The sequence below is a fragment of the Nicotiana sylvestris genome, chromosome 8, assembly GCF_000393655.2.
Source record: "Nicotiana sylvestris chromosome 8, ASM39365v2, whole genome shotgun sequence".
NCBI classification, from domain to species: Eukaryota; Viridiplantae; Streptophyta; class Magnoliopsida; order Solanales; family Solanaceae; genus Nicotiana; species Nicotiana sylvestris.
Window position 1 is genome coordinate 205,370,443 of NC_091064.1, and position 27,761 is coordinate 205,398,203.

Sequence of the window (27,761 nt, forward strand, 5' to 3'; positions counted from 1 at the left end):
GTTTCGGTGGTGGTGGAGAAAGTGAGCGGGTAGAGGAGTAGTGAGAGGATTAAAGGGAAGAAGAGGAAACCATCGCCGGAGATTTCTAGGGTTTTGAGAAAGTAATAAGGGAGGATTGGGCGAGTCAGTGTGTAGAGACGGAGGGAGATGGCGGTGTCTAGATCGACGATGCGGCGGAGCAAAGACGGCGACGGCGGTGGTGACTTGGATGCCATCCTTCCAGTTTGTGGAGCACAACAGAAGCTAACTGATTTCAGTTACTGATTTTTCAGTTGAAGTGTGATGTGAAAATGTCCGGAAGTTCGTTAAGATTGAAGCCCAACTGAGGCCCAATAATGAGTAATACAATGGATTGTGAAGACCCAAAAAATGGATATCGAAGAATTAACCCAAATAGCCGTCCACCTAATCTCTTAAATTAAAAATAGCCGGCAAATATATAATATATGTATGATACATGTGATATGTATAACTATATATAATCAATGTATAATTTATTTATATCGGTGATCTCAGTTTTGGAGCACGTCCGAAGAGTTACAAAATGGGGTAATGATTTTTAATGTATGATATAATTACCGTTTATTGCAGAATACTTTATTTTTTAGCAACTTAGTGATGCCAGAGGCAATGAAACAGTAAGAAGAGGCGGAGGAAATTAAGATAAAAACTAAGCTAAAAGCTATGATAGGGTTTAATAAGATATTTTCATAGATAATCTGCCAAAATGCAGGGAATGACAAATATATAGAAGAATATTCCCTTAGGACCACTACTAAAAGATAAGATTGTACCCGTCCTCAGCTGACAGTACTATCGAGGATCAAAAGTGCCCTTTCGTAAAGAAATTACAGACTCAATGCGAATACTATAAAACATAAACTATAAATTTAAGAGGACTAAAGTGCAACAACTGAACTCTTTATTTAAATAAACTCCAACTAACTATAACGGTCAGATACTCCTTCGATACTACTCCTGAACCACAACAGTGGTTTTTCCACAATTCATTTTTGCATCACTTAGCTGTATACCTAGTAAATGAGGAAAAAAAATAAACAAACCAAAGAGTGGTTTCGACTTGGACAAATTTGATTATAACAAACTTTCTCTACTTATCTAGATCCAACCATTTTGACCAAAACAAGTGAACAACTCAGCTTTCGGTTGGTTTGTTACACAAATAGCCGGCTAAATTCATTGTTTACTTTTTCTAGTTGGTATACATAAATTATACGTAAGTTATAGATAGCCGGCTATTTTTAATTTAATTGATTAAGTAGGCGATTATTTGAGTTAATTCTTCGTTAAAAAAGAGTACCGGTGAGAGATTGAATCATGACCAAAACTTGACCCAATTTGTCCATTTAATAAGTAAAGTTTGGACATTGCTTACCAGATGTTAGCGCAACAGCTGATCCATAATGAAGCCCAAAAGGCAGTAACAAGGAAATAGTGGAAGGTGTATTATCATTTTTAGCCTGTGACAGAAATTATTTATATCTAGTAGCCGAAAAGTATATAAAATTATATAATTTTTGTATATAACATACAAAATCTGTATATATAAAAAGAATATACACATTTTATATATTTTTTCAACTATTATTTTTACAGGGGCTATACAATATCATTTTTTCATAATGGAAAGCCCAAAATTTTCTAACAGATGTTTCATATCGGGTTATTCTTTTCTTTCGGGACGTTTTGAAAAATTATACTATGAGCTGAAAAATACTCTCAAGTTTATGATCAGAAGCAAAATGATTAGACATGATCATTAGACTGTCCAAAAAATCTTTAATCTACCACTAACAGAAAAATAAAATAAAATAGTGACAGAAATCAAACAATAGTTGTAATGATTTGTTGACTATAAGAAACAAATACACAAACACAACACATGGTATCAATAATTCCCTTTGTAACTTTAGAAGGTGGAAACATTTGGTCGTGCCAACAAAAAGTTCTAACGAAAAAAGTATTTGAAACGGCTTAAGTGATTATATATTTCTCATTATAGGCAAATGACAAGGCCAACACTCAATAGGTTCTCCAGATTTTTTCTGAAAAGAGAATGCCACTTTTATTTTTGATCCCATTTCTAACAATAGTCCAAAAGTTTTCAAACTTGTAGACACTATAATCATATTGCATGTTGAAAATAATCGCATTTCTGGAATGTGTTTATTTATTCTGGACATGATTATATGGCAACTCTTTAAAGCTTTCAAACTTTTCAACAGTACAATCATTTCTTTGAAATAACTCAGAAGAAATTTGACATAATAACCATCAAGGAAGTCTTTTTATATGGTTCTCAGGCGACTTCAAAATGTCAATGGAAAATCCATTTGATATGAAATGGTTATATATTTGATATGTGCTCACTCGTTTTTTTTTTTTTTTTTTTAAGTTAAAGGCCCATTTGGCCATAAAAAAAAAAGATTTATTCACTTTTTTCAGAATCAGTGTTCGGCCGTTAGAATTTCAAATTTCACTTTTGAAATTCGAAAAACTCCAAAAAACTGTTTTTCCAAATTTTCACTTCAAAGCACTCACAAAAATTCAAAAATAATTCCAAATTGTATTCATGTCCAGAGACAACCTTAATTTTTAAATATCATTTTAAATTTGAAGAAGACAAAACTACGAGACCGAAAAGCCTATGAGGTGGCTAGAGGGGTTGTAATGAATTTTTTTGGGGGGAGGGGTGGTGTAATGAGAAAAGCAGGTAGCTCATAGCTTCTCTGAGTTTAAGTTAATTTCTGTGGCAGTGAAACTTAAATTTTGGCTGCCAATGTATTTTCTTTAATATAAGTTGACTGCCATACTGCCTAACTTATTAATGAAGGAACAATTTAAATAATACGAGCATTTAATAGAATAAGAAAGTAAGTGTTTGGTACATTTAAGTTCACATATGAATATCTAGTCCAAAAATGCAATGACAACGCCGTGGTTCTTAGGTTGTCTACAATTTCGGATTAAATTAACTTATCAGTAGTAAAATAATATTAAGTCCATGCACATAATTAAATAAAATATCAAGAATTTCAAAAAAAATTAAAATATCAACTAGCTTTGTTTGGCTTGTGAATGTACTATCATGTTCGTACCACCTCGAAAGCACTGCGAAATTTAAAAGAAATTGATGGATTGTCTGATAACATGCAGCCATTTAATTCAATTTGGACTGGTAATTATTTAATAAAAAACAAGCTACAGCTATCATAGCACTGTGGTATATATTTGTTTCGATTAAAAAGCAGAAGAAAGTAAGGACACAAGTCACAAGTTATTATACGAACCAGATATATTTCTGAAAAATACAATAATAAATTTATTGCAGCTGTCTAGATGTTTAAAAAACGGGGCCATAAAAATGATGAATTTCTAACAGTTTTTGCATGTTAATTGAAAACCTGAATAAGGAAACAAAATATTTGTAATGGGACAGGGAGGTGGGGGCAAATTAAAACTAAAAAACAAAAGTGAGAAAATAAATGCATTAATATTTTTCACCATCAAAATATGCATTCAAGTTAGTACTGAACTGCAGTATTGAAGTTGTTGTTTGGTCAATTTCAACATGAAGGCTGGTGAGGTTTATGATCTGAAATGATTACTACTCTACTTCTAGTAACCCTACCTAGATCTAAGAATTTAAGTGCAGTATAACTATCGTATTGAATTTAAGGACATCAAACTCCATATATACATATATATATAGTGTATGGAAAATTGTCTTTGATTTTTCAAATTTACGCCAACTATTGTGTGCACCTAAAAGATCGTTCATATTATGTATGAATGTTCATTTTTCTTTTCTTATTATTTGTTTCAATAATAAGACAAAGGGCAAAAAATTACATATCATTCAATAATTACCTAAAATTACTAGAGTTATGTGCTTCACCAGTGTTGTATCCGGGGTTTTGATGTTTATATGATGATCGACCACAAAAGTTGGTTTAATTAACCTCAATGAATTAGTCTTCTCATAAAAGAAAATTTCCATTTTTGTTAGGAAATGGAGTCACATGTTATCCAATGTTTATAAATGTGTGCATTTAAGCAATTGTCTAGAGGTAGCTCAGCCCTACTCTTGGGCTTTATTAGTGAGCTATATCGTAGCATGCAATGGTTGAATATATAATCTTCAACTACCATTTATTCACACAGCCTGTGTGTTGCAAGGCGTACCCATAATATTTTGTAAGCGGTGTCGTATTTATATAAATAAATAAAAATAAGTATTATTTAATATCATTTTCTTACAAGTTGAAAGTCTTGACCCAATAATTTATTTGAATAAATTATTGCAAAGGAAAGTATAGGTTCAATTTTTCTTAGCCTCAATTTTTTTTTAAAAAAATACTCGCTCAAAGATGTTCAAAAAATAGAATGTCTAGGTACAGCCTCAAACCTATAATCTTTACAAACCCAAATACGAGCTTTACCAGTGGATCAAGAAATACTCTTTACTAGGAAGCGGTGTCATTACTATATATTGCCTCGTTTTTCAAGAAAATTAGTATAAAAATTTAATATTTTTTTCCGGCAAAGTGGTGTCAAATGACACTGCTTTCACCCATTTGCGTCCGCCCCTCGTTGTACTTGTGAGCAATTTGGTAATCAAGAAAGGAAAATGAGAAACCAAATTATGTAAATTCTGGATTTTACAAAAGCTGTGGTTGCAATATGTCACTCTGTAAATTAATGGTTACTCATGATTGCATTTTCTCTAAATCTACAAGTGCATAATGATTTAATTTATTTATTAGTTAGATTTATTATCTTAGTTATTTCAAACCAAACATGACGTGGCTAATCTTTTTCTACTTGGTTAAGGTGTCGCGTTTAAATTTGAAATAGACTTGCAAATTGAACTGCTATTTACATAACTTTAGGGTGAAACTTGAAAGTAGAAACTTTATCGATCTTTTGATCCTACATTTTACTTTCTTGGTTAAAACTGAGAGCTATTCAACGCAATCATAGTAATGTACGACTGCCTTTGCTCAAAACATAGAATATACCCAACAAAGTTATGGGGCTTCCAAAAATACATGCATTGGTGATTGGATAGTACTCAGAAATGTTGAGCAAATTGGAAAAAAAAGAAGACGAAAGTAAAGGTTAGAAAAGGTAAAAAGTGAAAATATAGGGGGTCGAAATTGAAGCACGCCAAGTTTCATTTTAACACCATTCCCGGAGCTAGTTACTCCAATGGATTGTACAAGCGTGAGGCCAAAGGCTGGCATATACCAAACCATCCAAAATAAAGTTTCTTTATCGAGTAAACAGCCTCAAAATTAAGAAATACTTCTCATAATCACTTGCGAATAGTGCTGAAGGCAAAATCTCTACTAAGAATAATTAAAAAATTAAAATATATATATATGAAGTAGCCAAAAGGTTCCAAAAGTGTAATTCCACAATGTGGGGTCTGGAAGGATAGCTGTTTTCGATAGACTCTCGACTCACGAAAAGCATAGTCACAATATCACCATCTAATATATATACATAAAATAATAATTTTATATATCCAACATAATTTTCCGATCTTAGTTCCTCCCGGCGTTTGAAAAGAAAAAAAATGGGGATAGACGGATGTCAAGAATCCATTGCAATGGAGGAAAAGCAAGCATTAGGACAATGATCTTTTATTCTCCTTTCACTTCTACTCTTTTTCAATTTTAAAGTTTCAAATACCCTTTAGAATATCTTTGAACCCAGGCAGATTTTTCTTTTTTTTTTAAAAAAAAAAAAAGAAGGGAAATTCAATACCTTTATAGTAGGTGTTAGTACTAACTAGAAGACTAGCTAATGCTTACTAGAAGACTCTTTGTATGCTAGAGATATAAGCACTATAATATCCCTAGTGTTAAATAATTCTCAAGTATACAAAATATTGAAATACTATGGACACAGACAAAGCAAATTAATGATAATTGAGTAGGGGTATTCAAACCGAACCGGAAAACCGCACTAAATCGAAAAATCAAACCAAATCGATTAAAAAACCCGACTAGGTTTGGTTTGACTTGGTTTGGTATTGAGTAAAAAAACGAACCAAACCGACATATAAATATATAAATTTTATTTATATTTTTAAGACTTTATAGTGAATTTTCTTTAGAAAATATAGAAATATTTGGGATCCTCTCATGTATTAACCTTGAAAGCGTAAATTAACGAAAAATTATTATTAGACGACTAAGAAAATAACTATCATGTGTTACTAAAAAAATTCTCCCATTAGAATATTTTAATAAATTATATGTTTGTTAAGTTTTTCCATATTTACTAAACATATATTCACTTATCAAAGCTTTATCTCTTAAAGAAAAAAGTAGAAAATTTGTGAGATGAATACCATTATTTTACTTGAAATAATACTCCTCAAATAATCTTTTTAGTATTGTATCATCATTTCAAATATCGACTATATATTGTTCATTAATTTGTGGAGTTTGTTAATATAAAAGAGTGAGGGAAATGGTTCCCAGTGGGAATCATTTTTTCCCTTTTTATCCTGTAAATTTTCCTCAAAGACAAGAAACTTTTCTTTCAGAAAATATAAAGGAAAAGTTCAAGATTCCATAAACTAAAGATATTCTTTCCAGAATCTCAAACAAGGAAAATGAGAATAAGATAAATATTGAACATAATCTATATGGAGAAAAAGAGAACACGACGCATTTTTTATCCTACAATAGAAAAGATAGGGCACTCCTGATAATCACAAAAATGTGAAGATTTTTGTGGTACTCACATTGTTGTGGTGATTCAGATTTGAGATCTATAGGTATGGTGTGTGATTTTGTTTTCTACTAGAAAAATGGTTTAATGGCCTTTAGGAATTTCATAAATCAATGTTGTCCCCTTTAAGTGAAACTGTGGACCACTGTCCCCATAAAACACCAAACTTTGTGTACAGTGACATGTTACCTTAGTGTTACTAGCAGTCATCTGCTACTACAAAATTTAAAAAGTAAAAAAGATAACTCGCTGTACAACGTATTCTGCATTCACTTAGGGTCCAGAGAAGGGTCGCATCTCAAAAGAGCGTGATGTAGATAGTTTATCCTAATGAAAGAATTAGTGCCAGTGACGGAGCCGCATGCACCCAAGGGGAACCGACACCCATTCGTCGAACGGTTATTTAAAAAATATATATATATGTATATATGTATGTATATATACTATATAATGACACTCCTTGATTTCTTGGTGCGTTTATTTCTTTATATTTTGACTCCCCTAAATGAAAATCCTGATTTCACCACTGATTAGTGACTGCTTCTACGGCTTGACCGATAACCCACACAGAAACAACTTTATCGTTGCACAGATATTAACCAACAAATAATATTACCCACTAATTAAAAGACTTTTAAAATACTCCTACAGTAGCTAGTTTAAAATACAATGTGTAGTGAATAGTTTAAAATTCAGAGCTTTTTGGAGTCTTTCTTTGCCAGCTTCCATTCTCTTTCTAATTCTTCTATTCTATCCCTTCTCCACCTGTTTCACTTCAAACTTCCATAAAAGATTCCACCCTGCAGGTTCCCTTTTCTTTATTTTTTAAACCAAAACCTCTATTGTAATTTGTGATGTAATTCAAAAGTTGTGGTAAAAACCCCCTTTAATAATCATGTAAAGTCAAGTATGCCCTCTTGCTTGCAAAGTAATTACAGAAACACCATTAAAGTGGACCATTTAAAAGCAAGTGGAAATAAAACACCCCCACAGAATCATGTTCTCTCTGTAAAAGAACAGACTTTTCTTGATCCACTTGTTTTCCTAAATGAATCAAACTTTTCTAAAATGGCTTGAGGACGAAATGTGTCAATCAAATTTCCATTTTAGTATGTGAGAATAGTTGAAACTTGAAACTTCAGTCTTACCAAATTAACACATGATCCGCAACTAATTATTTGTTTTTGCTTTGTTTCTAAGGGAAAATAAAGATGTGAGGTAAAGCATTTAAAGTTAGTTACATAAAGACAATATTATAAGCCGACCAGTACTACTTTAAATAACTGTCTGCCTACCTAAGGCAAAAACCACCTGCATTAGGGGGAAATTAAAAACATAAGATAAATATGGTTGTTTTCCTGATATTATTAATCTCTTTCGGGAAAAACTTCGCAGTTTTGATATCCTATTTCATCTAATTCATGTGACGTAATTGGTCTTTTTAAGGTCAAAATTGAAGTAGCTTTCAGTTTTAATAACGAATTTCGGAACATTAAACTTTGAGATTAATGTAAAAACCACACACTACACAGAACTATATTTCGTTGAATATTTTCGTGTGAAATTTGTTTATACTATGATCGGAGTTATAAAACTTAACCAAAAAGTTAAAATTGCATAATAGTGTTCATTATTTCTTTTCAGTTTTGAAATTTTCTAATCTATTATTCACCCAAAATACAACAGAACTGTACAGTAGCGAACCCAAAATTTTGTGCAAGCGGGTTCAATCTTAGAAGTATATAACTTTAATCGTAAAATAGTAGTTGTCAAGTGGGTTCAAATAAATATTTATACAAAATTTACATAGCTTTAATCCTAATTTATACATATACACAATATTATTTTTTGGTGAAACGGGTTCAGTTGAGCCGGCTAGCTACTACTTGGGTCCGCCACTGGTACTGTAGGACGCGGATTTCTTTTCTTTCTAATTTGTATTCCTAGTTATATATAGAGAGAGTACAATATCAATATTTTGAACTAACTAAACTAGCATGTATATTTGCAAAAGGATATGCATGGCACGTGCTAGGCTAAAGTTTCCTTACAATAATAGCTGTCTAGCTGGAAAATATTTTCAATGAAAACATATATTTATAAGTTTTATGGATCTTACAGTTTTGTTTCTATTTTGCGTGGTAGGTATTGGTGACAATTTGAGCTCTAACCCATCTAATCCGTCCAACTCGCCCAGAGATTAATGAGTTGAGTTACAAATATTTTAGCTCATGGGTTAATTTGGGCTGAGCCCAAGTTAATCCATTATATTTTATAGCTCATTTTGACCCATTAAGCAGCCCAAATGCAATCCATGAAACTCACCCAAAACAAAAGGTATCTCAACCCAACTTATATAGAAATTTATTTAGTTGCCTCAATTTTACTCTTTTTTTTTTTTGTATTTTTAATTTATGGGTCAAGTTGGGCGGGTAGGGTTATGACCCATTGTTTAGCCCATCTTAACCCAAGTACACTTTGGGTTGGGTTGAGCAATGACCAATTTATTGACCCAACCCATCTTGAATCGCCCAAATTCAGCCCAATTCGCCCATTTACCACCTCTGGTGGTAGGAAATATTTACGATATTTAGATAATATCAACTGACAGAAATGAAATCCACTAATGCACACTAGTAGAGGAAGTATCACTATAAACGTTAAAATAATCATGGAACTAAATATTAGTATGTGTTTGTATTATTTGAACTTAGCAACTAGACCTTTATATTAAAGAAAACAAATAAAGAAAAAAATTAGGAGATTGAAGTAATTGGAGTAAGATTTTGTTAAAAGTTTGTTATGGAAAGAGAGGACCCCAAATACGATTGCATTGCCAGCAGTTTGAGAACATCTGAATCAAATGGATTTGAAAGATAATGTATGATTACATATTAATTATTAGTAATATAAATTAGTGTACATTGTATCATGATGATTCATGAGTGATTTTCGTGGCTCAAAATCTTTAAATTGACGGTTTCAACAAATCTTTTCTTTTGAACATCAAATCTCTATAATTAACGACATCAATCGTCATTAATCTTCTTCCTTTTTCTTACATAAATAGAAAATAAATAAGATTTTGATCTTATCATTGGGTTTAAACATTAACGGCGATATTAAATTAATATATCATTCTTTCGATCAAAATTATTTTTCTGTCGTTATTCGTTTTGCCTTTTTAATCTCTTCTTGATTTCTCTTACTCAATCTTGAGGAGTTACGAAGTTATATTTAGTCAATTAAAATTAAAATTCAGTCAAATGTCTTGATCATAAAAGAAGAATGCACCGTTTGGTCAAGATGATTTCAATGAATGAGAAGTAAAATCAAAGCATAAAAATGATCCTCATCTATTGCCATGAACCACTCGCATGGATTTGTATCATAACTACATAATATCTTTTACAAAAACAGATTTCGACTAATTTCTAGAAATATGGAAAATTTTGTGCATTTGACAATAATGAAAAAGAAAAAACATGTACTCCTACATATCAAGCCTTTTTGATGTTTTTAGTAGTGACATTTTTTCCTTAAACGATCAAATAAAGATATTTTCTTTATAATCTAGCTTAGTTGTCACGAAATTAAATAAAAAAAATAACGACATATTTTTTTTTTGTCGACAAGTAAAATGAAAATTATCGTTTATATGATACAAATGTGTAACAAAACAAGCCATACAACTAAAAACGGAGTTCAACTAAGAGGAAAAAAAAAATGGAGAACCCGACCAAGAAACAATTAATCTGAATTGATCATATGATAAAGAACAGAATTGTCCGATCAAGTAGGACCAGAAAAGGTACGTACTTTGTATCAAATCTTTCTCACTCTCAGACCCATTCATGATTTATTGTTTTCTCCATTTATGAAATTTTGTTCTTTCTCTTCTGCAAAATAATTATAGATACAGACATAAGTCCACGTGAGTAATTCTTTCTCATTCAGAAGGATATTCCTGTCATTTCACTTCCCTCCCCTTGACCGTCTCATAACTCTCCCCTCTGTCATTTAATATCGCGCCATGTCCCTTCCATTCCATTCTTTCCAGCTCAAAAATCCTCATCCTCCACAATCTCACTCAAACTCTCCCTCTCTCCCTCTCTCACACACACACACACCAAAAACAAAGATTTTTAGACATGCACGTATACATTTGTACGTAAAAGAAGTAATTAGTATGTATTTCTATATACATATATAGAGTGCCAACTTTGAACAGGCTAAGGAGATTAGAAATGGCGAGTGGTTGGGTGAAGTCATGGCAATGCAAGTCAAGAGCTTTAGACGATGTCGTTAACAATCACCACCACCACCAATATCATCACCTTTTACCCAACTCCGCTAGTTGCAAAAATGGCGTTAAAAGCCTCAGAGATGTAGTGGACAACACCAAAAACGGAAAACCCAGAAAGAAAAAAACATCAAAGCCACCAGAACCGCCGTCAACAAAACGACCCGGTTCTAGAGTACCTGAACCCGGTTCGAATAGGGAGAAGTCTCGGGCTAGTACTTCCACGAGATTATCACGTGCCGCGACGGAGTCTTTCTTGCCGGCGTTGACGGAGTTACCGGAAGGCCACGCGTCGCGTAATGTTGTGGAGATAATTTTTCAGACGAGTTGGTCCGGGTCCCCGAAGGTATTTTCGGGTCGGATTGAAATGGTTTTCAAAGTCCAGAACCTGCCCCGTACAGTAACCCGGTTCGAAGAGTATAGGGAAGTCGTGAAGTCTAGGGCCGGCAATGGGGCGGCGGAGAAGGGTGGCGAGGACCATGCAAGGTGTGTTGCGGATGGGAATGAGGTGATGAGGTTTTACTGCCTGGGGCCCACAAACGGAGGCGCCTACGAGAACGGAGGCAGCGCGTGGACGTTCTCGACTAATAAGACGGCGGTGTGCACGTATTCAGGCAGTGGTGGGGCCCACGAGAATGCCGGCGGTGGAAGGGGAAGACGGGCTATGTTGGTTTGTCGGGTCATTGCGGGTCGGGTTTGCAAACAACTCGGGTTTGACTCGTTGCTTGAAGGGCGAGTTGGGTATGACTCAGTGAGTGGGGATAATGGCGAGTTGTTAGTATTTGATTCACGTGCCGTATTACCATGTTTCCTTATCATCTATAAGTTGTAAAAAAGAAAGAAAATTTCAAGAAGTAAGACCTTTTTGGCTTTAAATCTCCAAATTTTCTTTCTTTTTTTTTCTTCCTGATTTTCCTGGTAGTATATCTCTTATTTAATTTTTTGGTGTTGTAATTAAACAATATTTGGTATAAATACTTCTTTTAGCCTTTGTTTGCATGTCGCAATATTTTTCAGTCAATGCTATAATTTGAATTGGGTAGGTTTAGACATTCTATTCGCGTTTAGAATTGTAAGAACAAAGTATGAAATCCGATCATGTAGGATAGAGTTAATATTGTCAGATTAATTTTCATACTGTGGATTAAATTACAAAAAGAAAAAGCCTTTTTTTTGAATTACCAACCTGTTTTTACTATGCTGTTTATGCTTTGATTTATGGTTTCTCTACGAAATTAATTTTTGGACTCCAATAATTGATGCCTATAAAATAAGGATTAAGAAGGAAATTGTTATATTTCAAGAGGACTATGCTCGTGACCATAATTTTCAAATTATTTGCATTAAATGGTGTGATTATTCATATTGGGATTATTACTTTGAATATACGTTTATTCCAAATTTGTTCCATAAAGACTGGAAAACGAATATCAATGGCGGGTGCACTAGGTCCATGTTTCCTTTGTGTGTTTTAATTGTTTTTCTAATCTTGATACAGGTCTTAAAAAGTAAAGAAAAGTGTTAAATGATGATAATAGATTTTCCATATTGGTTTTAGGACAGCTAAGTGGAACTAAAATAGAACCAGTTAATGTGGCAGACATGACAAATCAACATACCTAAACAAGCCTAATCATAATGGTTAGGACAAATGAGTTCAAGTGTTCATTACACATGATTCCTACACAATGCCAGAGTTTATTGTTTATAGATCCTTCCAAATATTGGGTATAGAACAGACAGAAATAAAATCCACTCTTCTGAGCTGTCATTCAATTTCAACCAATAGTATATATATATCTGTTTTAAATTCTAAAAAGAATTTTTTTGAACAATGCTAGATTTACCAAAATTTATGCTTTCTAGGATTTAAAAAGAAAAAAAAATATTAAGTGGTTATGATGTCAAGTAATTTTCAAGGAATGAGGTTTGCTTGTTGCTCAAAGTTGTTAAATTAGGAACTTGATTTGATTGCTTCTAAGGAGGTCGTTTGGTGGCCTTAATGAAAACTAAGTTCAGATTGCCAAAAAATAAGACATTTTAACCACATGGAACGATAAGATCATTGAGTACAAATGGATATAACGATTTCATTATATAGCGCCTATGAGTTGTCTGATAAAATGCAACAATTAACAACATACTCAAGCAGTATAACCTCATAAATGGGGCCTGAGAAGGATAGTGCATATACATACATTACTCCTACCTTATGAAGTTAGAGAGACTATTTCCGAAATATTATAATCATTCATACCTTAATCAAGTAAATCTTCTTATGGTGAAAAAAGAAGTATAAATCTTCTTATAGTAATTACTACTAGAAATTCGGTAAAAAGCGACCACATATAACGACTAACGTTGGTCGCTTATCTCAATATACCGACCAAAACGCTTCCAAATAGGCTTGGTAGCTATATTGATGGTCCCTTTACCTTAGCGACCAAAGTTGGTCGCTAAGGTAAAATGACCAAATGTTCACTGTAAACAAAATACCGACCAACGTTGGTCTGTACATTTAAATTATGATATTTTTTAAATTATTATATATCAAAAATTAGCGACCAACGTTGGTCTGTAAATTAAAATATATATTATTTAAAAAAATATATATTTAACAATCTAGGTTCATAAGCGACCAACTTTGGTCGCTTATTTTTAATTTTTTAATTTTTTTTTATACATAAGCGACCAACCTTGGTCGCTAATTCCCAGGATATTTTTTTAATAAAATCTGAGTTCATTAACGACCAACCTTGGTCGTCAATTTTCAATTTTTAATTTTTTTTTATAGATATAAGCGACCAACCTTGGTCGCTAATTTTCAGAATTTTTTTTAATGGGTAAGCGACCAACTTTGGTCGCTTTTCTGGGTAATAATTTTGGCATAAAATGCCTGTTTTGGCAGCTACACCACCTGCCATCATACCAAAATCCCTAAATAACAATATGATTCAATTCATAAACTACAATTTCAATACCAAAATCTCCACAACAACAACAACAACACAATTCAAAAAATACATTAAAACCAACAAATTAAAGTTCAATAGAACTAACAAAACTAAGTTAATGCTTATTACACCTAGTTCAAAACCGGTTCTATTTGTCTAGTTCAAAGTATATAAAAGTCAAGGAGTGTTTTGTACAATATCATTATCATCACCGTCTGATGAACTTTCATCAACAAGACGGTATACAAAAGGGTCTACTTGTCGAGGATGGGAAGAACGATTACGAGGAGGACGGGAAAAACGAGCACGGGGAGGACGGAAGGAACGCTCACGTTCAAGTTGAAATTCTGATTGGTTGATATGTCATGTGTTTTAACACCATCGTACCACAATTGTTTTAGCTCATCAATCAAAGTTTGCAAATATATATCAATCAAACGTTTTGGATTACGTGGACTGGGGATAATACAATTTAAGAATATATATGGACTAGTCATACACAACTCTGGTGGTAGATTATAAGGTGTAAGAAAGACAGGCCAACATGAATATGGTGTCGCAGATACAGAAAAAGGCATGAAGCCATCCGCACACAGACCTAACCGAATGTTCCTTGGTTCACTAGCAAAATCTGGATATGTCTTATCAAAGTGCTTCCAAGCTTCTCCATCTGAAGGGTGACACATAACACCAGGTGGTCTTCTATTTTCAAAGTGTCATCTCATATGAGGAGCAGAACTCATCGACGCATATAACCTCTTTAACCTAAGTATAAGAGGTAAATAATGCACCGGCTTGATAGCGACCATATTCCCGCTGGAAAGCCTCTTGAACGAGGCCTTTCGCAAAATTTACAACTGTTTAAAGTTGCATCATCTTTATAATATAACATGCAACCATCTTTACAACAATTAATTCTCATTGATGAAAGTCTTAACTTAGAAACTAATCTCTTTACCTAATAGAAATCACCAGGTAATTTGATATTAGGGTCAACTAGTTCACTCACAAGGTCAATGAAAGAGTCCATGGCTGCTTGAGAAATATTCCAATTAGATTTGATACTTAGTAATCTAACTGCAACTGACAACTCAGAGTGCAGACTTCCTTTATGTAGTGGACGACTAGCTTCTCTAATTGTTCATAAAAACGTTTTGCTTCATCATTAGGAGTTTGTTCAATATTTTTATTGGGCTCAACCCCTAAGTGCATCCCAAAAGTATCTGCAACCATATCATGAATTCTAGAATCATGATTTGTATTCTCCACCGACCTACTACTTTCACCAACAACCATGTTATGAAATATCCCATGGCTACCGTTGATCTCTCCATGATTAGTCCACACAAAGTCATTCACTATAAACCCCTTCCTATAAAGATGAAGCTTAACTTTCTCCGGTTTTCCAAACTTCATACAGTCGCACCTAACACAAGGGCACCTAATTACTCCTTCATTTCGGTATTGTGGAAGTGACATTGCATGTCTAATAAAGTCATCAACCCATTATACAAAATCGTCCTGCAATCCCCGTCGATTAGGATAATTCCTATTATACATCCAAGTACGATGTTCCATCTATACAAATAAAACAAGAACAAATTAATTTTGTTAATTCATATCCTAATCTTTTTTTAGTTAATTAATTTCATATCCTAAAATTTCAATTCATATCCTAAATTTTCAATTTACAAACTAAAAGTTCAATTTATAAACTAAAAGTTCAATTCATAAACTAAAAGTTCAATTCATATCCAAAAAGTTCAATTCATACAGTAAAATTTCAATTCATATCCTAAAATACTCAATTTATAAACTAAAAGTTCAATTTGTATCCTAAAATTTCAATTTATAAACTAAAAGTTCAATTCATAAATTAAAAGTTCAAATCATATCCTAAAATTATAATTTATAGACTACAAGTCCACTTCATAAACTAAAATTCCAATACATAAATTAAAAGTCCAATTCATATCCTAAAAGTTCAATTCATATCCTAAAATTTTAATTTATAAACTAAAAGTCCAATTCATATCCAAAAAGTTCAATTCATAAATTAAAAGTTCAAATCATATCCTAAAATTACAATTTATAAACTACAAGTCCAATTCATAAACTAAAATTCCAATACATAAACTAAAAGTCCAATTCATATCCTAAAAGTTCAATTCATACCCTAAAATTTTAATTTATAAACTAAAAGTCCAATTTATATCCAAAAAGTTCAATTCATAAACTAAAAGTTCAAATCATATCCTAAAATTACAATTTATAAACTACAAGACCAATTCATAAACTAAAATTCCAATATATAAACTAAAAGTCCAATTCATATCCTAAAAGTTTAATTCATAAACTAAAAGTCCAATTCATATCCTAAAATACTCAATTTATAAATTAAAAGTTCAATTCATAAACTAAAAGTCCAATTCATATCCTAAAGGTTCAATTCATATCCTAAACCCTAGATTCTAACTAAACTATCAAGATAATACAAAGTATAATTCAAATCTAATTAAACTAAATCCAACACTAATTAAACTAATTAGTTAATAAAATTAATTAACAAAACTAATTAAAACAAGACCTAAACCCTAATCTTCTAAAATACAATGTTAAAATAATTGAAACACTAATTGAAATAATAAACTACACTATTGAAATAATTGAAACAAACACTAGAAATAACAACTATTCAAGGTTATAGTTCAAACCTAGGTTTTTTTAGGTGGAGAAGGAGGGAGGGGGGGGGGAGAAGAACCGTGCAGCGACAGTCCGGCGGTCGCAGTAGTGGTGCGGGGTGGGGGAATGGGATTTGTGTGAGGGAAATAGAGAAGGGGAGGGGAAGGTGTTGAGAGAGAGTTGGAGAAATTTTGGGGAAGAAAATAAGAGAAATGGGGAGGGGGGGGGAGGAACCCGTTTTTGAGTCTGTTATTAGAAAAAGTGACCAACGTTGGTCACTATTTTTGGTAGGTAATTAAGTTTTGACCGTTTGACCAAAATAGCGACCAACGTAAAAAACTATTTTTCTTTTTTAGTTTTTAAATATTATAAGCTATAAAAAATTCTTATTAGCTATAAATATTTATTTTATTTAACTACAATTATTATAAATAATTATAAACTATAAGCATAATCCTTAAAAAAATTATATTAACTAGGTAATTACTTTTAATAGATTATAATAGCATGTATGTAAAGGAATTTTGTAAGTTATATTTATGTATATGAGTAATTTCATACACACACATAAACTATATTATAATTGATGATCAATCTTATACATTACTACGTACGAATAATTAATGAATTGATAAACCAATATAATATTATTCTATTAATTGATATAATAGTATTCATTATTTGTATTATAATAGTATTCATTATTTGTATTATAATAGAGTTAATGAATTACATTCATTCATTACTAGGTTATAAGTCGATGAATCAATTATAATAGATTAATTGATATAAGTCAAGACGTTTTGTTTATAATATTCAACGATGCATCAGAGTAGGTTATAAGTCGATGAATCAATTTACAAGTGTCTCAATGCCTAAAAGAATCAGACCATATGTTCCTAGTGCTTCATGTTCTTTTATATATATATATATATATATATATATATACACACACACACATACACACACAGACACTTCACTATAATACTATAACGTATATATATAACTTGTTATCGTATATGTTAGTGTGTGTATATATATAACACACACACTTCGTGCTACTTTAACTACATATATAGCATGTTATAGTATATGCTACTGTATTCATTATTTATATTATAACAGAGCTAATGAATTACATTCATTCATCACTAGGTTATAAGTCGATAAATCAATTATAACAAATTAATTGATATAAGTCGAGACGTTTTGTTTTTAATATTCAACAATGCATCTGAGTAGGTTATAAGTCGATGAATCAATTTACAAGTATATCAATATCTAAAAGAACCCAACCCTATGTTCCTAGCGCTTCATGTTCTTATTTTTTTATATATATATATATATATATATATATAGACACACACACACAGACACTTCACTGTAATACTATAATGTATATATAACTTGTTATAGTATATGTGTAATGACCCGACTAGTCGTTTTGAGCAGTTGCACCCGATTCGGTAGTTTGAGGTCTCTAGTAGCTTCACATTAGGTGTATCGACTTGAGTGCATGGTTGGATTCAATTTTTGGATGAATCAGAATTGAATTGGAAGAAAGGAACCTAGTTTTGGAAGTTTAAATAGTGAAAATTTGACCGGAATTGGGCTTTTGAGTAAACGGTCCCGGAATGGGTCGTGGGTGATCTCGACAGCTTCGTATGGTATTTTGGACTTAGGCGCGCGTCCGGATTCGGATTTGGAGGTCCGTAGGGTAAATTGAGGCATTTCGGCGAAAGTTAGAAAAGTTGAAGTTTGGAAAATGGAGAAGTTTGACCCATAGTTGACTTTTGTGATATCGGGGTAGGAATGAAATTCCGAGAGTTTGAGCAGCTCCGTCATGTCATTTTGGACTTGTCTGCAAAATTTGGCGTCATTCCGGGTTGATTTGATCGGATTCGGCACAAGTTTTCGAATTTGGAAGATTTGGAAGTTCATAGTTCGATTCATGGTGTGATTCGTCATTTCGGCATTGTTTGATGTGATTTGAGACCTCGAGCGAGTCCGCGTTAGGTTATGAAACTAGTTTGTGAGTTTAGACAGGGTCCCGCGGGCCTCGGGTGTGTTCTGGGTGGGCTACGAGTATTTTTCCCCATTTTTGGAACTGCTGTTTTGTTGCTTCTGGTATCCTTCTTCGCGATCGCGAATAGCCTCTCGCGTTCGCTATGCCTTGTTGTTGACTGATCGCAGCGGACTCAACCTAAGGAAGAGTGGGCGCTAATACTTTTACCCAATAGTGGTATCGGGGTCAATTTTCCACAGGGAGCTTCAATTTGGAGTTGAGTGTTTGTATGGTCTCGGACTATGTTTTAGCTCCTAATTGATCTTCTAACATTTTTGGTTTTCTTTTGATTATCAACTCAATATATCAACTACAAATTTAAAACTAAGTTATGCTAAGATATTGATTCTAAGTTGTATGCAATATAGAGAAAGGCACTAGGGTCGTGGCATGTACCTAGGTGGTCAACTAACGGGTAGAGATTCCTAATGCAAGAATGATGAATATGGGACTTATGCTATAACCGTTGCACTTTTGCACCCACTCTCACACCTCTCGGTAGAGAGAGTGATTTTGCCCAATTGACTCTCTCGAGACCAATTGGGTAGGCCAATTTGCCCAAGCAACTTATGGTTCAAATTGGGTAATTACTCTCCCGAGGTTTAACCCGTTAATTGAGACTACCATTCTCATGGGTCCATCCCAATTCCTTGTTGGAATTAATCTTGGGGTCATAGACTCTCTTTCTCAAGAGGAGTCAAGATTCATTAAGCTAGACTTAGTGTTTGCAACCACCAAATCTTAATGAAAACATAAGATTAATCCAAATAACAAATACCCAACATCATTTATGCACTAAACAATCACACCCATTAATTACCCACACTAGGGTTGAGCCACAACCCTAGATAATGGGTTTAGCTAGCCATAATAGAAACAGAAATTGAAGAAATAGAAGATGAAACAACCATATTAATTAATTACTAATGTTAAACTACAATAATCTATGATGAAAACTAAGCTAAAAATGCCCAAGATAGGCCAAAATATAAGTCTCACGAGCTCAGCTGCTATCCGCCCAAAAACAGAACTAAAAAAATTCCTCCTAAAAAGTAAAATGTTCTATTTATACTACACAGGAAAAACCGAACAAAAATACCCCTGAGGGTCTGGCGCGGACCGCGCACAAATGACGCGCGGCCGCGAAGGGTTTTGGGTCTTCATATCTTGCTTCTGGCACTGGGGACGCGGACCGCACAAAAGTGACGCGCGGCCGCGTGAACTTCATCCACGCGGACCACACTGATTAGGTGCGCGGCCGCGTGGGCTTTTGCCTTGAATGATTGAGTCTCTGACACTCTTAGGCGCGAACCGCATGAAAAGGGGCGCGGACCGCGTGAACAGGAGCGCGGACCGCGTAGCTTGACTTAAAAATGGCATGGCCTCTAAACATTCCTGCGCGGCCGCGTGGCAAAAGAGTGCAGACCGCGCAGGTTGAGCTTGAAAATGCCCAGCCTCTGAACTCTCCTGTGCGGCCGCATGACAAAACAGTGCGGACCGCATAGGTTATTTTGTTCCCCCCTTTTGTTGTCTGTTGATACTTGGCAGATTTCACTCCTTTTTGAGCCGATCTTTAGTATTTGTCATCTTGTCGCTCAAACCTGCAATCAAGCACAACTTGTAAGCATTTTGGGACTAATTTATGGCAGTTAATGCACAAAGCTTAGGTAAGAATGGGTATAAAACATGTAGAAATCACAGTTATCAACTCCCCCAAACTTAAACCTTTGATTGTCCTCAAGCAAATAAAATGAGACCTACCCCTTAATGGAAAACACCCAAGCAATTCCTGTTTATCCTAAAGTAACCTCAACAAGCATCAATTGGGACTAACAACTGCCCTCAATGGGAATGCATCATTAACACATTTAAACTTTGAAAACTTGTGGATCAAGTGCGACACAAGAGAATCAAGAGTTGACACATTTCATCAAGGAACCTTTCTCAATTTCTTTGGTCATTGTGGAACCCAAACTCACACATCCTCGACTTTCCCTGAGTGGACCTTACCTTTTAGAGTATTTGCACACAAATCGAGGTGAATGGACTTCTCTCTCATCTCTCACAAAGAAAAGGCCCTAAGTCCGGCTCTAAGTACCATATGCTTGCCCCTTATGTAAGTATCCACTAATGTAGGCTTCCCTCAACTCAAGATCATATAGGGCTTTTGAGGAGTCATTGTGAAGGCTTTGGGTAAAGGTAGGACGTGTTTTTGTTCAAATGGGTTCAATCTTCCCTCAAACACTTCTTTTGATTTATTTTGGCACACTTTCTTGACTCAATTGAGTAATTCACTTCCTTCAAGGGGTTAGAGAGACACATTGTCACTCTTTCTTTTGCAATTCAAACCCTTTCTCCTTTTTATCACTTTTCCATACCTTTTTCACTTTTTTGTTGTCCTTGGATTCCCTTTTTGGTTCTTATTCATTTTTGTCTTCTTTTTTTTCTGTCTTTTTTTTTTTTTTTAATTACCTTCTTTTTCTTTTTGCTTTTGCGCCTTTTTACCACATTGATACCTTTCTTGTCTCTCCCCCCCCAAACTTAGACATTTGCCATTTACTCAAGGGAAGATTTGGGTGCCAAGAGAGGGTTTCGTTAAGAACGGGTATAGGCTTGTAGCTTGGTTCATGAACGAAAAAGGTTTAAGGCTCAAAAGGATTGAACTAGGGATTATTTCATTGGTAGGTCATGGAAATTGTTCAAATTTTGCATTTTGGATCAAGGAGAGCCTATAATCACGTCTCAAGTCAAGTTCCACCTATGATTTCGCCTCAACAAACATTCAGGGCAAGTTCTAGACCATCGGCTTGGTACTTGGGCTCACGATTCGAATTCTCACTACACACACTCAAGGATTGCCTAAGACGGAGTCGAGGGCCCACAACGACCTTAGATATGATTCAAGCGCACAATGGCCCAAAATGACCACATGATGATTGTTTGGTCAACACAAGAGTCTCAAGGCCACAACTTTCACCATCCTACACACAACATAATGTCTTTGACCATAGGATCAAAGGCAAATGTGCTAGGCCCAAGTGAAGCTTTGCCTGAGGTACCCTTAACTACAAAAACTTGAAAATCAAAAAGAAAAATCAAAAACGGACTCAAACCCTTAAGAAGGTTGTCACGCCATCTATCAATGGGAAGAGCCACCCGGTTCGCACAACACTCTACCTTTGGAAAGAACCGTGACATTAAGAAAACCTAGGGCTTATTGCAAACGCCAAAACAAAACAAAAAGGCTACGAGCCTAACTTTGCAACTAAAACGAAAAATTTTAACGAAAAATAGAAAATCAAAATGAAAACCGAATGAATATCTACAAAAGGGGAGTAGAATATACAACCAGGGGGAATGAATATATACATAGAGTTTGAGAGCATCTGGAATGAACAGTTATATACAAGCCAACTACAACTACGAATGTGCAGAAAGTAAAAGAATATATACAGTAATCCAACAGTCAATCCAAATAGTAGGGCCACACCCCCACAAATAAAAGCTAGCATTGTCCCCAATGCTAACTATCAAGATAAGCACAAAAATGAAAGAAAGGATATAGAAAGGCCCCTCAAGCCTCATCCGTCACCCTGTGCTGGTCAGTGGCTCCTAAGTCCTTTGTACTGGCGGGGACCTCAGACTGGTCTCTGGCCTGCTGCTGCTGTGCTGCTGGGACAGATGCCTGCTCAAGAACTGACTCATCAACTAGTGGGGCAGTGGAGGGACTCTCCTGAACTGGTGCTACCTCAATCACAACTCCCTTAGTGCTAGGGAGTGTCCTCTTCTTCCTCGGCCTCTGATCCTCCTCCTGTACCTATGCATCTGCTGGCTCTACAGCCGGGTCCCCAAATAGTAAATCAAGTGGCAACTGATCCGCCATGAGCTTGTCCACATACACTCTCAACTGTGTCACTGACTCCTTGGAAGCCTTCTGCTTCCTCAGCTTCTTGTGCTCCCGAGCCAATTTCTCTAATGCTTTGCCATGTGCCCCAACCGCCTTAGTCAAGGCATCCTGCATTGCCATCATCTTTTCCTGGTTGGCTAGGATCTTCTTCAATGCATCCTCAATGGAGGAAGGAATCTCAACAGTAGCTGACACTCCCTGTGCCTGTACAACAGTGGTCAATGTAAACAACTTGGATGTCACAACTGACATCCAGTTGTTCAAACTGGCAAGAGAATGGATGAGCTGGTTTGCGGTGAACCAGTGAGTCTTTGATGAAGGAACTACCGGGTCAGCTGCAATAGAAGGACCAACTGCTGACGACGAACCAGGAGGCAATGCCTCATCCGTAGCAGGAATGGTGGAAGGCTCACTGGGCTGCTCAATGACCGCTGGCTCCTCAGACTGTCCAGGTGCAGTGGAAGTGGATGCCACATTTTTCTTGCCCCTCTTCGGGTTGTCCGGACCCAACTGACTATACCATGAGTACGGGGCCACCGGAGGTACCGTGACATCATATTTCTTTTTCTTCACCTTCAATTCTCTGAAGTACAAAGAGAGTGTATTCGGGAAGGGGTAGTTTGTTTGGGTCTCATTACCCACTGTAGAAATCACTCTCGACATAATATTACCCACATTCAGAGGGAAACCCGCCATGATAGATGCTACCAAGACAGCACGAGGGAGGGGTGTGGAGTGATCATGTGTAGACGGGTCAAGTCGACTACACACGAAAGTCAACCACCCTTTGGCTTCAAAGTTCAGGGTGTTCCGAAAGATCTTTTCTTGTGCTTTCAACCAGACTTGGACTGTACCCGGGGCTGCCAAGTGCTCGGCCAACCAAGGACGAACCTCTTCTTTCATTGCTAGCTTTTTTAAATATTGCGATTCATCCTCTTCTCCGAACCCCAGGAATTCATTCAACGATTTGCCATCAAACATCACTATCTTGTCCCTCACTTTAGTTACTTTTGAGTCCCAAACTATATGGTGAACATTGCTGTTGAACTCTTTCACCGTATGCTCATTCACCATTTCAACACGTTCTTTGAAGAAGCCCCAACCCTCTCTAGTGCGGAATTGTGCTTGCACATGTGGGTTGAGAGGGACAAGATCGGCATCTATGAACTTCCTCTCCGGAATCAGTTTCCTTTTTGGCCACCACTCCCGGAATCTGTGGAAAGCAACCTCACTAACAAACCTGTCTGCCCATGCCTCCGGTTTTCTACTACGCTCAATCCCCCCGACCTGTGGTTCACCTCCCTCAGCATATCCTCCACTCTCCCATGATATTGAAGCTATGGGAGATGTGGAGTATTGCTCTTCTTCTCTTACTACGGACTCATCAGACGAGTCCGAGATGACATTAACCGGCTTCTTGGAGGAGGCTACATTATCATGATCCGGGGAAGGAGAATCACAGAGCTGAAATGAAGTGGACATGTGGGTGGGGGCAGACTCCGAGGTAATGCTCCGTGAAGGTGAATACTCACTCCCTGTGGAATGAGATACAGCTCTATCAGCTTCCCGGATTATCTTTCGGGTTTTCTTTATCAGTTCCCTGGTTTGAGGAGTGAGTTGCACAATCCACCTGCTTTTCCCTCCTCGGGAGGAACCACCTCTCTCGGGTTGTATTTCTTTGCCCGCTTGTTTTTTAGCCACTCATTTTTGAACCATTGTCTGCAAGGAATATATGTCTAACATTGTTAGTAGAAGCACATAAGGTGAAGTAGACAGTTCAGTTAAATGAAAAGAGCGCAGACACAGTTACACATGCAGAGGGGCGCGGACCGCACCAAAAGGCACGCGGTCCGCGCTGTATACTGACACCAACACATACCTCTCTGAATAAACCGATGTGGTCCGCACAGAAATGGTACGCGATCGCGTTGGTTCAGCGCGGACCGCACAAAAATGGTACGCGGTTCGCGCAGGTGAAATACCAAAATGTTGACCTCTCTGAACTCTACACACGCGGACCGCATTGTTTTCGACCGCGGCCGCGCTGGGCTCACGCGGACCGCACACAAATGCTGCGCGGCCGCGTAAGGCTAATTTAACTGAGCCGGGTGTTTGTTCAAATAAATCCAATTTTTGTTCACCTTCTTGGGTCCTAAGTGTCCCTACTCAGCTATTTAACAAGATTTCATGCTCATGATTAAATAAAAACACACAAAATTTTAATCTAACAGTTAAACTAAGAAGAAAAAGACGAAAGTAAGAAGTTACACTAGTGGAGAGCAATTAAACAAGACAAAAATTAGACTATGATTAAAATGAATGAGAGTTGTTACCAGGGATTAATGAGATTTCAATGATGTGCACACTTAATGTTGATGAACAATGAAAATTATATCTCAGGTGTAAAATTGGCGAAAAGGTTAAAATGAGGCCCAAGGCCTCTATTTATAGAAAAGCCCTGGGACCCAGTACCCACCTACTAGCGCGGCGGCACAGAAATGGACGCGGGCCGCGTTGGATTTTGCATCTTTCACTTTAGCTGTTCAATCCACGCGGACCGTACTGTTTTGGTGTGCGGCCGCGTGGGACGTTGTCAGAGACTTGGTACTTCTTGGTCCTCCAGTGCGGACCGCACAGAAATGTCATGCGGTCGCACTGGGTCTTCTGGGTCTCAGCCTTTCAGCTGCTCACACCTACGCGGACTTCACTGTTTTACTGCGCGGCCGCTTAGGCCATATTCAGAGACTGACCATTTTGCACATTTGCCCTGCACTGGTTCAACATTATCCCTGCAACACTTCACCAATTATCAGCTCAAAAATCCTACTCTTTAATAGAAAAACAAAGAAAAAGAAAAAGACATGGGTTGCCTCCCAAGAAGCGCCTGATTTAACGTTGCGGCATGACGCGTGTTACCATCACAGTCATTTCAAATGAATGAGTGCCACCACATGGTTGTCATCAATCTTTCCCAAATAGTGCTTGACACGATGCTCATTGACTCGGAAAACTTCACCATTCTTATTTTTGAGATCAATGGCACCAGAGGGAGTTACACCAACCAATTCAAATGGGCCACTCCACTTAGACTTCAGCTTGCCCGGAAATAACCTCAACCGGGAGTTGAAAAGAAGAACCATGTCACCAAATTTGAATTCCTTCCTTCGGGCATACTTGTCGTGAAGGTACTTCATCTTGCCCTTATACAAGGACGAGCTGGAGTAAGCATGAAACCTAAATTCATCAAGTTCATTCAATTGCTCAACCCAAAGACTTGCCGCGACATGTCATTCTAAGTTCAACTTTTTTTCAGGGCCCACATAGACTTATGTTCCAATTCTACCGGAAGATGACAAGCCTTCCAAAACAGCAACCGATACGGCGACATACCAATCAGAGTCTTGAAAGTTGTACGATAAGCCCAAAGAGCATCATCCAATTTATTCAACCAGTCGGTCCTATTTGCATTGACAGTCTTGGATAAAATACTCTTGATCTCACGGTTGGACACCTTAACTTGACCACTCACTTGAGGATGATAAGGAGTGGTCACCTTGTGATTTACCCCATACTTGGCTAGCAAAGAGTCAAAAGCCCGGTTGCAAAAATGAGAACCCCCGTCACTGATGATAGCACATGGAGTGCCAAACCTTGTGAAGATACTCTTTTTCAAGAACGCCACCACACTTCGAGCTTCATTATTTGGCAAAGCTATGGCCTCAACCCATTTCGACACATAATCAACTGCTACCAAGATGTAGGTATTGCCAAAAGAACTTACGAATGGTCCCATAAAGTCTTCCCCCAAACATCAAAAATGTCAACCTCTAGAATCGTGTTGAGGGGCATCTCATCTTTCTTCGAAATCCCTCCGGCATGTTGACATTCATCACATCTTTTCACAAAGTCACCGACATCCTTGAACAAAGAAGGCCAATAGAAACCACAACTCAACACTTTAGACACCGTCCTCGCCCCGCCATGATGGTCACCATAGGGCGAAGAGTGACAAGCTTCCACAATACTCAATTGCTCTTCTTCAGGAACACACTGGAGAATTACACCATCGGTGCAAATTTTGAAAAGATACGGCTCATCCCAATAGTAGTCCAAACAATCCTGCTTGAGCTTCTTCCTTTGGTTAGAAGAGAGCTCATACGGCACCACATTGGTAACAAGATAATTAGCAATGTCGGCAAACCATGGCATGTCTAGCATTGAAACCGAGAGGATTTGTTCATCCGGAAAAGCATCATTTATCTCAAGGCCGTCCAAAGGCCTCCCTTCCTCCTCCAATCGAGACAAGTGGTCCGCCACTTGATTTTCACTACCCTTTCTATCAACAATCTCCAAATCAAATTCCTGAAGAAGAAGCACCCATCTCATTAACCTCACTTTCGAGTCTTTCTTCGTCATCAAGTACCTAAGGCAGCATGATCGGTATGAATAATCACATTGGCCCCCATAAGGTATGGGCGAAACTTCTCCATGGCAAAAACAATGGCAAGCAATTCCTTCTCGGTGACCGTGTAGTTCCTTTGAGCTTTATTCATTGTCTTACTTGCGTAGTACACCGGATGGAACATTTTGTTGATTCTTTGGCCCAAGACTGCCCCCACCGCAATATCACTAGCATCACACATGAGCTCAAAGGGCAAGCTCCAATTTGGTGCGGTAATGATGGGGGTAGTCGTCAACTTTTGCTTTAGAAGCTCGAAAGCCTCCATACATTTCTCATCGAACACATATTTTGCATATTTCTCTAGAAATTTACACAACGGGTTAACTACCTTAGAGAAGTCTTTGATGAATCTTTGGTAGAAACCCACGTGTCCAAGAAGACTTCTCACCCCTTTGACAGAAGTAGGGGGAGGGAGCCTTGAGATAACCTCAATTTTCGCCTTATCAACCTCAATCCCTCTTTTTGAAATTTTGTGACCCAACACAATTCCTTCTTCTACCATAAAATGACATTTCTCCCAATTGAGAACCAAGTTTGTGTTTTCGCATCGGGCCAACACACGATCCAAGTTTTGCAAGCAATCACCAAATGAGTCCCCAACCACACTAAAATCATCCATG

The 27,761-nt window shown here is 36.4% G+C and overlaps 2 protein-coding genes across 2 annotated transcripts; one reads left to right on the top strand and one right to left on the bottom strand.

Moving 5' to 3' along the window:
- The first annotated feature begins 10,804 nt into the window (after nt 1-10,804).
- LOC104241704 (uncharacterized) lies at nt 10,805-12,062 on the top strand. The gene has a single exon (XM_009796642.2). It carries the CDS (start codon nt 11,016-11,018, stop codon nt 11,901-11,903), a length of 888 nt encoding a protein of 295 aa, XP_009794944.1. The 5' UTR covers nt 10,805-11,015; the 3' UTR covers nt 11,904-12,062.
- A 13,541-nt stretch (nt 12,063-25,603) lies between these two features.
- On the bottom strand, nt 25,604-26,888 carry LOC138876273 (uncharacterized). The gene is made up of 3 exons (XM_070155182.1): nt 26,672-26,888; nt 26,048-26,255; nt 25,604-25,895 (listed from the first exon to the last, which is right to left on the bottom strand). The coding sequence occupies exons 1-3, from the start codon at nt 26,886-26,888 to the stop codon at nt 25,604-25,606; spliced, it is 717 nt and encodes a 238-aa protein (XP_070011283.1).
- Nucleotides 26,889-27,761: the final 873 nt, after the last annotated feature.